At 33.2% G+C, this 12,250-nt stretch overlaps 1 protein-coding gene and 1 long non-coding RNA gene across 2 annotated transcripts; one reads left to right on the top strand and one right to left on the bottom strand.

Moving 5' to 3' along the window:
• The first annotated feature begins 1,224 nt into the window (after positions 1–1,224).
• On the top strand, positions 1,225–2,926 carry LOC113091929 (uncharacterized). Its single transcript, XM_026257611.1, has 3 exons — positions 1,225–1,587; positions 2,322–2,676; positions 2,834–2,926. The coding sequence occupies exons 1-3, from the start codon at positions 1,247–1,249 to the stop codon at positions 2,924–2,926; spliced, it is 789 nt and encodes a 262-aa protein (XP_026113396.1). The 5' UTR covers positions 1,225–1,246.
• A 1,860-nt stretch (positions 2,927–4,786) lies between these two features.
• Positions 4,787–5,538, bottom strand: LOC113091930 (uncharacterized). Its single transcript, XR_003287476.1, has 3 exons — positions 5,497–5,538; positions 5,192–5,361; positions 4,787–4,872 (listed from the first exon to the last, which is right to left on the bottom strand). It is a non-coding gene; the product is annotated as an uncharacterized LOC113091930 (long non-coding RNA).
• Positions 5,539–12,250: the final 6,712 nt, after the last annotated feature.

Here is a 12,250-nt window from a genome sequence, read left to right as displayed (position 1 = left end):
ATATTTATGGCAAGCCGTTCAGGAAATAATTATATTTATAAAATTAAGTCTGAATATATATAGAATGAAAGTCTGAATATATAGAATGAAAATCTGAATATATAAAATGAATGTCTGAATATATAGAATTAAAATCTGAATATATAGAATGAAAGTCTGAATATATAAAATTAATGTCTGAATATATAAAATGAAAATCTGAATATATAGAATGAAAGTCTGAATATATAAAATTAATGTCTGAATATATAAAATGAAAATCTGAATATATAGAATGAAAGTCTGAATATATAAAATTAATGTCTGAATATATAAAATTAATGTCTGAATATATAAAATGAAAATCTGAATATATAGAATGAAAGTCTGAATATATAGAATGAAAGTCTGAATATATAAAATTAATGTCTGAATATATAAAATTAATGTCTGAATATATAAAATGAAAATCTGAATATATAGAATGAAAGTCTGAATATATAAAATGAATGTCTGAATATATAAAATTAATGTCTGAATATATAAAATGAAAATCTGAATATATAGAATGAAAGTCTGAATATATAGAATTAATGTCTGAATATATAAAATGAAAGTCTGAATATATAGAATGAAATTCTGAATATATAAAATGAATGCCTGAATATATAGAATAAAAGTCTAAATTTATGTGAAAGTGTGAATATGTGAAAAGAAAGTGTACATTTGTCAATTCTCACTGAATAATGTGTAGCTTGTTTTAGCCTTTTGAATTGTGATTCATTTAAAATGTCATTCACTGAAATTTTCCAATACTTCCATGAGCTACAAGACTTTTTTGCAAGAGTGGGTCATACTCCAAACAACATAAACAATTTGGAGTCTACATCACGTCATCTCGAGGATCATATTTCCATCCTTGCAACATTCTTAGCAGTTATCGGCAGTCATGTTCAACAAAATGTTGCTGAAAGAACCTTATGCATCATTCTCGAAGGAATTTATGAATCTCTTAGGGAAATGTTGGCTGAAATAGTCCTCCAGGAAGAAGCTGATACACAAGTGCATGGTAGAAGTGCACATTCTTCATCACAGAGAGGAAGGCTGAGGTGAGTGATGATAATTGATTGTACTTTAGGCTCTTTGCAAGTTGCAAACAAAATAATTAATACAAGTTATGCATTAACACTTTGTGAATTAGCACATTTTTGTTATTTTGTTTTTTTCTCATTTGAGGTACAACATATCAGCTGCTCTATTGATTCACATGCGGGACTTAGGATTTAGCTGGATGGCCATATCACGAATGTTGTCTGTAAACATTCGAACACTGTACAACCACAGGAGACAACTTGGTTTAGTGGACTATGGGACTTTCACAAACATTTCAAATGATGATCTAGATCGTCATATTACTGAGGTTCTTCAACAAACCCCTGGATCAGGAGAGACATACATCACTGGTAGTTTGAGGGGAAGAGGGATCAGAGTTCCGCGATGGCGAGTGCGAGAGCGTTTAAGAATCATAGATCCAGTGGGAAGAGTCTTAAGAGGACGAAGGGCTATTCAACGGAGGGTCTACAATGTCTCTGTCCCAAATCAATTGTGGTATGTGTTTTGTAAATTTGTAATTACTCTCTAGCTGGTTAATGAAGCAAGATTGCTGCTGTTGTAAAATCAAAATGAAAAAGTGAGATAATGCAACATAAAAAAAGTATAAGCATGAAAAAAAAAAAAAAACATGATATTTAGATTAATTAATAAATTATTTATATTATTATTATTTATTTATATTTCTAACAACAGTTTTTTGGCAAGAAAAAGACAACAAAGCCAAAAAGTTTAACTTTGATGTGGTTTATAAAAATAAGAATAATGATAATAATAACTATAATAATAACTAGGAATTCCAGAAGCCTTAGTCTGGATCCAACCCTAAATGAAGAATCAAATACCTGAGAAGAGAAGATGCAAACCATCAGAAAACATACAGAATTACCAAAATTTGCCTATATAATTTGCATATATAAATGTATTGTAGAAACTTGATTTGCTGTTCTGCAAGAGGTAAGACAGAATACATTAGTTACTGATCAGCTGTTACTTCAATAATTACTTAATAGTTATACAGTAAGAAATAGTATTTTAGTTTAGAAAATTTAGAAAATGTGAGATACCGATACATAAAAAAAAAGTAAATGTATAAACAGGAAGGAGGAAAAACATTATTGAGAATGTGTTATTTATTTATTTTTCACAAAAGCTTTTTGGCAAGAAAAAGACAAAAAAGTTACACTTTGATCCAATGTGGTTTATAATAATATAAATAATCCTTATTTCAGGCATATTGACACAAACCACAAGTTAAATCCATGGGGATTCGTGTTTCACGGTGGAGTTGATGGCTATAGCCGCTGTATTACCTACCTGAGATGTTGCACGGACAACAGAGCATCAACTGCCTTGCAACTTTTCCAAAATGCAGTGGATCTGTTTGGACTCCCACAACATGTCAGGGGTGATGCAGGTAGTGAGAATATTGATGTTGCAAGGTTTATGATTGAGAATCGAGGGGCAAACAGAGGAAGCTTTATGGTTGGTTGTAGTGTTCATAATCAACGCATCGAAAGATTGTGGGCAGAACTTAACAGGGTGGTGTCAGCTTATTTTAAAGATCTTTTCCTTTTCATGGAAAATGTTGGCATTTTAGATAGCAACAACCCACTTCACATTACGGCCCTTCATCATGTTTACCTTCCAAGAATAAACAGATCTGTTGATGAGTTTATAAGCCAGTGGAACCACCATAGTTTAAGGACAATGGAAAGCCACTCCCCACTGCAACTTTGGACAGCTGGAATGCTCCAACTTCCTGAAAATCAAGGACCACTCAATATTGCGCATGTGCAAAGACCTTATGATCATCGCCGGTGTCATCCTGAGTTAATCACAGTAAATCCCTTGACTGACGATGGAAATCATGGAATAGAACTTTTTGTCGCAGCATGTAACTTGCTTGAAATAAATACTTAGTCTGCGAAGTAATTTTGGTAATGTTTATCACATTGAAGTTATTGTGGTGACAGAAAAAGGCATTAGCATGTAAAATTATGATTTAAAAACAAAATACACTTTTCTTTCACAATGAACCATTGAACATTATTACCATATAAATAGTGTATATTATATGATGCATCCTTGTAAACGTTGTAACATAACCCTGTTGTTCAAGGTGAAACCTGTATTTTAAGTTATTAAATACATTCATTTTATGTAGTTTTGTGTAGTGTAATTTTGTAACTACAGTATATTATATAAAATGAGAATAAATGTTACATTAAAAGGTCTTGGATGCACAAGTCTCACCACTGTAGACACACAAAAAAATATAAGCCAGGGCACAAAAAGTAAGAACAGAAAAACATTTATTTAAAAGAAAGCCATACACAGCCTATAAAGAAATAACAATTCTGTCATAACAATGAAACCGGGGAACATGGCTGTTCAGGTTAGAAGACTGGAACATATAGCTTGAAATACATCTTAAAATGTAATGAAGAACTTCAATTTCTTTTATTGTTTTTTCATTTGTTGTTACAGTAAATACAGAATGTTGGTATCAATGAATAACATAGTGAAATAACAGCAATAGCATAAACAATCTAACATAACTCAAGCTCTACATGCCTTGAAAATATTACCTCTCACGCTCTTCCAAATCCTGGTGAATTGCGTATTGCAAAATCCATGTCAGATCTGAAAGCAGTGTACACTGCATGAACTGGTATGCGTAGAATATTTTCACAAGTATTGGCCACTGGAAATCGGGAACAGGTAATGAACTCAAGTCTTGGCTTTGGAGAGAAACCCAGTGCTGGAATGCTGTCACATCCAGTGAAGAAAACAAGAACATCCTCCAGAGAGACATTGTTTTCAACTGTAAAACAACAAAAAAGAGTACCACATGTCTATGTTAAATGATACCACTGGAGTAATGCAAAATTGTTATAAGAGTAGTTATATTTGAAAGGGTTGCTCATAATGTCACATGCAACACTAACAACAGTCTGGTGAGTATAAAGAGCCATTTAGCAGAATAAAAGATAGGAGTTGGTGAAGACTGTAGCAAATAATCTTTCTCCAAGCCTCTGTGTATAAGGCAAGGTTCAAAAAGAAATGATTGATTGAGTCAGTGTGGAAGAACTTGACTGGTCTGCATAAAGCTAACTCCAAATCCCAGCTGAACATCTCTGGTGTGACTTTAAATGTGGACCTTGAGCCAAAAACTCATCACCAAACACCAGTGGTGTTTTTTTAACCTTGCCTTATACACAAGCATTGCCATGTTAGAATAGAAAGGGTCCTGTCCAAACTGTTGCTATAAAATTAGAAGCACAAAATTTCCTACAATATCATTTTATACTTTAATATTAAGATTTGCACTCATGGATATTACTAAAGAAGTCATACCTGTTCATTGAAAGGGGATGACCCAATACTTTTGGCAAAATTAGCTTTAAATGTTATATTAATGAATTTATAGTACATAAACACCAATTCAAACATTGCAATATAAATATATATTTTTTCCACCATTGTCATGTACCACTATGATGGAGCCAAAAACAATTTTGAAAATAACGGATTGCGTTGAAACCTGTATGAAATACTAAACTTACTTTCAGCATCCTGAAGATAGTCTTGCCAGAAAGCCAGGGTCCGGCACTCTGCTTGAAATGCATTACTCCCTCTTTCAGAATGAATGATTTGGAAGAGATTCTCCACATCATTTGCGGTTAAGGCCTTTCAGCCTTCACAAAAAGGCACTTTGACTGAACAGGATAGTTTTGGAGAGCATCTAGGACACCCAGAGACGTTAAGCCATCTCTGAACCTAATAAAAAGGAAACACGCTGTAATGTGTAGTTTATGTGATTTGAAACATGTAGCACTAGTATTTTTCATTTTTAATTAGATGAGGTTCCACAATGAATTATTATGTCCACCTGTACTGGTGCACTATAAAATGGAAGTTGAGGTCAATCATAAAATTTTCTTATACTGTAGGCACACTTTGTTAGCAACTCAAAAACTTTTTTTTGTACATGCTTTCCTCTTCTATCTCTTGTATTTCTGCTATTTTACAGCCATTAAACTATATTAAATTTTTCTGACAAAGTACAATTACATTATGTGTTCATATATAAACATACCTTTCAAATGGTGCACGGGTCCGCTGAAGGACATACCAATGAGCCAGATCCAAAGCAGTCTCCTGTTTGTTTTCCAGTGTTATGCGTACATTGTGACCAGCAAGACTGATTAAGCTAGCAGCCTGTTCAACTGCATCTTGTAGTTGTGAATCAGTCTGGGCCTGTAAGATCTAAAAATATATACAAAAAAACAACATTGTTTGAATGAAGATATACAACTATTAGCTGTAACGTCAATGTTAATGAGTGCATGCAAAAATAATAATTTATCAAAATACAATATAATTAAAGTAAAATATGCCTACCGACTGCAACTGTGACTTTGTTTCTTCATCAGTAATATCTTCAATTTTGACCTTTACATTGTCAGGGCCCTTTTGAAGACACTCATACATAAGTTCAGACAGGAAACATGGACTCTGCCCCCCATGGGCAATTGACATTGCCATGATCTGGCCAGCATAGAAGTATGCATTGTCTTTCATCGCTATTATCAAATGAAATTAAAACATCATTGTCATTGTAAGTACAACATTTGAAGATTCTTACATTTCCTACTAAATCATTTCAGGTACAACATATTTAGGAATCCAAAATAAATCCTTTACTTGACATCAATATGAATTTATAAGTAGTGTACCTTTGGAGTTGCATGTGAGGACTTTAGCATTAGATGGTCCTTCAAAGATGCCAATTTTGTCCTTGATTTCATGTAGACAGAGTCGGAAAACTCCCGAGTAGGTCCTCCATTGTCCACAGCACCCTCAGATGTTCCATAGTCATCAGTAAACTTAACATCCACCTTCTTCTCGGGTGAAAAATTGGATCTGCCCATTGCTCTGGATGTTCCATCCCACACATTTCTTCTTATGATATTGAACCGTACAATGCTGTCATTATTTACTCTCGAACCAATCTGCTCCATTATTCTCTCTAAAGTCATCCTTGAATCACTGAAACAATAATAAACAATAAAATAATACAAAAATGACAATGGTAACTCGCCCATTATATGAAACATACAAAATTATATATTTTTATTTTATATATTTTATACACTTTTACACCATGATTTAAACAACAATTAAATGAAACAATATTATAAATATTGCTGAAACAATAACCACAGAAAAGATTTGATATGAGATAAAGAAAAAACAACATTGTGCACACATAAATATATTTCTGAACCATTTAGGTGGTAGCCTGTTTTATTGTTACGAGTCTAGAAAATTAAGCTATTGCTATGATACATTAGAATTAAAAATTTCTACATAACAATCTTCTACTGACCTTCATCAATTTGTGCTGGACTCTAAGGACCTTGATATGGCTTCCTGGAGATCAGCGTCATCAGAGAGGTATTCTTCCTCAAATAGGTCAAGGTATGTACTAAAAAAATTTATATATCAATATTTATAATGAACAATGTTTAAGTACATATATGATGTTAACAAAATAGCTGCATTACTACAGGACAAATAACATCCTAGATGTAATATTACATTGTCCTACTGTGAGTGACTATTCTAACACAAAATTGTTAGAATACTAATTGTGTTATTGTAAACAAGGCCTACTGACGTTAAACCCTGACCATGACAAATCCCTGTTATAAAAAGAACATGTACTGTAGTTGTGTGGGTGCATTGGTTTGGGGTGGGACTATGGATGCCTCAGAGGTGTTGCTAGCAGAGAAGCATGGTGTGGTGGTCCAGTGTCATGATAGTGGGACCAATCGAAAAGATTTGGTGTAGCACTAGAGATGGACAGATGTTCCACTAGACAAGGTAGGAGTCTCATCAATAGTAATGGCAGCAGCAACAGAAGAATGGTGAGGTTTGCAGCTGAGATGGGTGGTGCATTGGTGCAAATATCTTTAGTGTCAATACACCAAATAACTTCATCTCCACCAGAGATGGAAGGGGGTATTACTGGAGAGACACTGGACTTCAACAGTGGGAGATGGCTGAACAACTTCTTTGGAAATATCAGGCACACTACCAATGACTGGTAAAACAAGGGAAAATAGTTGGGTTATTTTTATTAGGATTTCACTTCATATTGGAGTGGTAGCAACAGAACACATTTATATCTTCAACATTACATTATGGTGATAGATTTAAAATAAAAATGAAAAAGTATTTACCACATTGTCAGATCCAATGTTTCTTTGAAATCATTCTTGTTTGTGTTGCTACTGTCTTCATCAGAACATGACTGGTCAATTGAAGCAAATAAATAAATTTAATATAATAATTTTAGTAAATGTATGCTAACCAATACACTAGGCTAACAACAAAGCAAACATTTGTTTTAATTGTCACAACATACTAGTACCAAAGTAAAATACAGTTTTGCCATGTCCCCTGTTATATACAGTACTGTGCAAAAGTCAAATATAGTATTTTCACATATTTTTATATAGGAAGTATTGTTTACGTTTCTTTTGACATTAATTGTAATAATCCATTGTAATTTATGTCTCTTGGTGTATATTAGACAGCAACTTTGTCTTTAGAAAATCATAATTCCCATGTTACAAAAACAGCATTCTTCCATCTTAGAAACATTGCCAAGCTACGAACATGTGTAAAGCATGTGTTTCTGATGCAGAAAATCTAGTTCATGCATTTATGACCTCTAGACTGGACTATTGTAATGCACTTCTAGGTGGTTGTCCTCCTTTGTCAATAAACAAGCTACAGGTAGTCCAAAATGCAGCAGCTAGAGTCCTTACCAGGTCAAGAAAATATGATCATATTACCCCAATTTTACAGTCTCTGCCCTGGCTACTATTAAGTTCCATATCAGTTACAATGATCATTACTTACCTACAAGGCCCTAAATGGTTTAGCTCCTGCATACCTAACTAGCCTTCTACCACGTTTACAACCCATCACGCTCCCTAAGGTCACAAAAGCTGGACTTTTGGTAGTTCCTAGGATAACAAAGTCCACTAAAGGAGGCAGAGCTTTTTCCATTTGGCTCCCAAACTCTGGAATAGCCTTCTGATAATGTTCGGGGTTCAGACACACTCTCTCTGTTTAAATCTAGATTAAAAACGCATCTCTTTCGCCAAGTATTCGAATAATGTATCTTTAATTGTGAGTGTAGTTGCATCTGATCAAATGCACATTTTTATTCTTTAGCTTAGGTTAATAATGCTATGCTAATGATGTCTCTATTTGTTTCTATGTTTGCCACAGGATTTACATCCCATGGTAACTAGGATTTACACAAGCTCCAGTCTGGGATCCAGAAACACCTGAGAAGAGATTGATGCTGACCCTCAGAGGATGTCAGATGATGCTACCTTGAATCAACAAACAGAACTAAACGAAATATTGCTACAAGTGTGACTGCATCATATAATAATTATTAAAGCTGCAGTAGGGAACTTTGTAAAATATATTTTTACATATTTGTTAAACCTGTCATATGTCCTGACAGTAGTATATGAGACAGAATAATCTGTGAAAATCGGAGCTGTGGGTCCGTAACTTTGTTTGTGTTCAAAATGTAGAAAATTTATATAATAAGCGAGTACACCATGAATCCATTTCCAACCGTGTTTTAGCTTGTCCTGAACACTAGGGTACACCTATAATAAGTGTTTATATTCTATTTTAGATTGCTTCGGGGGTACCGCGGCGGAGTAACCCAGTACCTTTGTGATTCTCATAGACATAAACAGAGGAGAAGTAGTTCCGGCTACGATGTTCTTCCGCAAGGACGCAGCAGTTCTGTTTATTAGCCGCAAGAGCATCAAAAGTTCCCTACCGCAGCTTTAATTTAATTAATATTAATAATGTTCATCATCTGTCTGACTACGTCTATTAATTTTTCTACAAATCCTCTCATACGTGCACAAACTGAGAGTCACCACTTATAAGCTACTACTAAATGTTGTAGAAACATAATTTCTGTAACGTTGCTTTGTAACGATTTGGATTGTAAAAAGCACTATAACAAATAAACTTGAATTGAATTGAATTGAATTATGTATGCACAAGGAGTCTAACAACATCCGGTGCGCCACAAAGAGATGTGATCTCACAACACCAAGTCCATGTGCGATTGGAGAAAAAGAAGAAACCAGAAGACTAAATCCAGAAGAACTATGGCAACATCTCAAATATGCTTGAAGAAAGATCTAACAAAAAGCTGTAAATTTTGGATGCTTGCAAAAATAATGAAAAAATGTAATTTAACAATTAACTACTATTAACTAAATCATATTAAAGTTTGTGTTTCAACAGCTTTAGTCCTTGGTACACTTGCAAGTAGTTTTGCAGGTGAGTTTCTTCAAGCATCTTCGAGGTGTTGTCACAGTTCTTCTGGATTTAGTCTGTCTCAGTTCATTCATGTAATCACAGATGCACTTGATGATGGTGAGTTCAGATCTCTGTGTGGTGCAGACCAACTGTTGTCCTTGTGCAAACAAAAGTCTAATTTGATTATTACACTTAATGTCAAAGAAATGTTTTGAAATATGAATTGATATTTCCTATATACACACCACAGCAAATATATTAATAACTGGCTTATAGCAATTTTTGGAGCTGAAAATACTAGGGTGGCCTAAGAATTTTGACAATACTGTAAATTTAAAATAAATAAATAAATATTCTGCACTACTTACAGATTCTTTCTCTTCACTTAAAAATGACCTTGTCAGGCCTGACATAAATGGACTTCTGATGAAAAAGTTTTTTCAGAAGGTCTCCACCTAAAGTCTGTTGGAAGTCAGGGATGGCTCCACTAATTTGTTGTGGCACGACATCAAGATTTGTAATCTGACGAATAAAAAGCACACTGTATATGAAACTTATTTTGAAGCTAGAAACCATACAACAGTACATGAAAGGTATGGTTACAAAACACCATTTGTCTACACATTCAAATTTTTATACTCTCAGTTTATCAGTTGGTCAGTTAATATAAATTTAAAAGAATTAGATAATTTACAACCATAATGTATTGACAAAATCCAATATTTTGTTAATTTTGTTACATATCACAACAAGGGATATTTATCAAAGCACATTATATTACTAGTATTACTGCAAAAATATAAAATAAGTAATAAATGTGATTAAACACAGCTAACGTTTACCTGCATCCCTCCACAACTGGCTGGAAGGCTGATGTTATAGTCTGCATAACTTTGTCGGCGTCCCAGTCACAGCCAAATTCTAAGGCAGATTTTATATGACCATTTTCAAAAAGCCAAGCTTTCTTGGCACGCCTTGGCACATGTGTAGATGTATGGTCTGGCAGGAGAATAACTTCTTTGGTGAAAGACTGAGCCACCGGACGTAAACTGCCTAGTGCCTGAAACCTTAACATTAAAGAAAATCAACATATTCAATTCAATTAAATATGTATGTACTTTATATTAAGTTATCTTTTCTGTTTATAAATTGGAAGCTGTGTTAAATGAATTTATTGTAAACTGTAGTTGATATTAAGAATTATTTTTCTCTCTCTCTAGTTTATAGACAACATTTGTGCACAACCATATGTCATTACTACAGCAGTGAAACACCCAAAGACTACTAATTCCAAAGTTTAACTACTTAAGCCTCATTAATGTATATTACATTTAAAGATGTACAGTTGTCTACATCTGAAATCATACTTAACACATTTCACCGATATTTCTGAATTTTGCTATGACAAAAACTCTTATCACTTCCAATTAATTTTGTTCTTACCTCTTATGTCTAGGGCCCTTTCGAGTGAACGGGCGAAGATTGTAGATAGCTGTGGGTGGTCCCTGTGAGGTAGAAGGCATGTTTCTTTCTGTAATGTTTGCTTGATGAGCAGGAACGTCCTGGGCTGTGAAGTTCACCGCATTCGCTCTTCCGCGGTGAAATAGCGAATACATTTCTTCATCAGTAGAACGATGTTGAGTACGGTTGCCAGTATTTTGGCCCGTACACGCATTCGCCAGGGTGTTAATTAGATGATCGTTACTTAAAATTGCTGCTACTAAATTTCGTGCGGACTCGCTCATTGCTCAAAATGTGTAAAATAGTAGATGAATAACACAAGATGGCGCTGATAACATCAGATTTTCAGACATTCGTTTTATATATTCAGACTTTCATTCTATATATTCAGAAATTCGTTTTATATATTCAGACTGTCATTCTATATATTCAGACTTTCATTCTATATACTCAGAAATTCGTTTTATATATTCAGACTTTCATTCTATATATTCAGACTTTCATTCCATATATTCAGAAATTCGTTTTATATATTCATACTTCCATTCTATATATTCCGAAATTTGTTTTATATATTCAGACTTTCATTCTATATATTCAGACTTTCATTCCATATATTCAGAAATTCGTTTTATATATTCATACTTCCATTCTATATATTCAGAAATTCGTTTTATATATTCATCTTCCATTCTATATATTCAGAATTCGTTTTATATATTCATACTTTCATTCTATATATTCAGAAATTCGTTTTATATATTCATACTTCCATTCTATATATTCAGAAATTCGTTTTATATATTCATACTTCCATTCTATATATTCAGAAATTTGTTTTATATATTCAGACTTTCATTCTATATATTCAGACTTCATTCTATATATTCAGAAATTCGTTTTATATATTCATACTTCCATTCTATATATTCAGAAATTCGTTTTATATATTCATACTTCCATTCTATATATTCAGAAATTCGTTTTATATATTCATACTTCCATTCTATATATTCAGAAATTCGTTTTATATATTCAGACTTCCATTCTATATATTCAGAAATTTTTTTATATATTCAGACTTTCATTCCATATATTCAGACTTTCATTATATATTCAGACTTTCATTCCATATATTCAGACTTTCATTTTATATATTCAGACTTTCATTATATATTCAGCTTTTCATTCTATATATATTCAAACTTTCATTCTATATATTCAGACTTCATATTATAAATATAATTATTCCTGAACGGCTTGCCATACATATTATAAATATAATTATTTATGAACGGCTTGCCATATATATATATATATG

The sequence above is a fragment of the Carassius auratus genome, unplaced genomic scaffold (assembly GCF_003368295.1).
Source record: "Carassius auratus strain Wakin unplaced genomic scaffold, ASM336829v1 scaf_tig00214367, whole genome shotgun sequence".
NCBI classification, from domain to species: Eukaryota; Metazoa; Chordata; class Actinopteri; order Cypriniformes; family Cyprinidae; genus Carassius; species Carassius auratus.
The sequence above is the reverse complement of the archived record's forward strand: the minus strand, read 5'-3'. Positions and strand labels throughout refer to the sequence as shown.

Coding starts and splice junctions, on each gene's coding strand:
- LOC113091929 (XM_026257611.1), top strand. CDS start 1,247: ATGCGGGACTTAGGATTTAGCTGGATGGCCATATCACGAATGTTGTCT. Junction 1,588..2,321: donor TCTGTCCCAAATCAATTGTG/GTATGTGTTTTG, acceptor TCCTTATTTCAG/GCATATTGACACAAACCACA. Junction 2,677..2,833: donor TTTTCCTTTTCATGGAAAAT/GTTGGCATTTTA, acceptor AACTTTGGACAG/CTGGAATGCTCCAACTTCCT.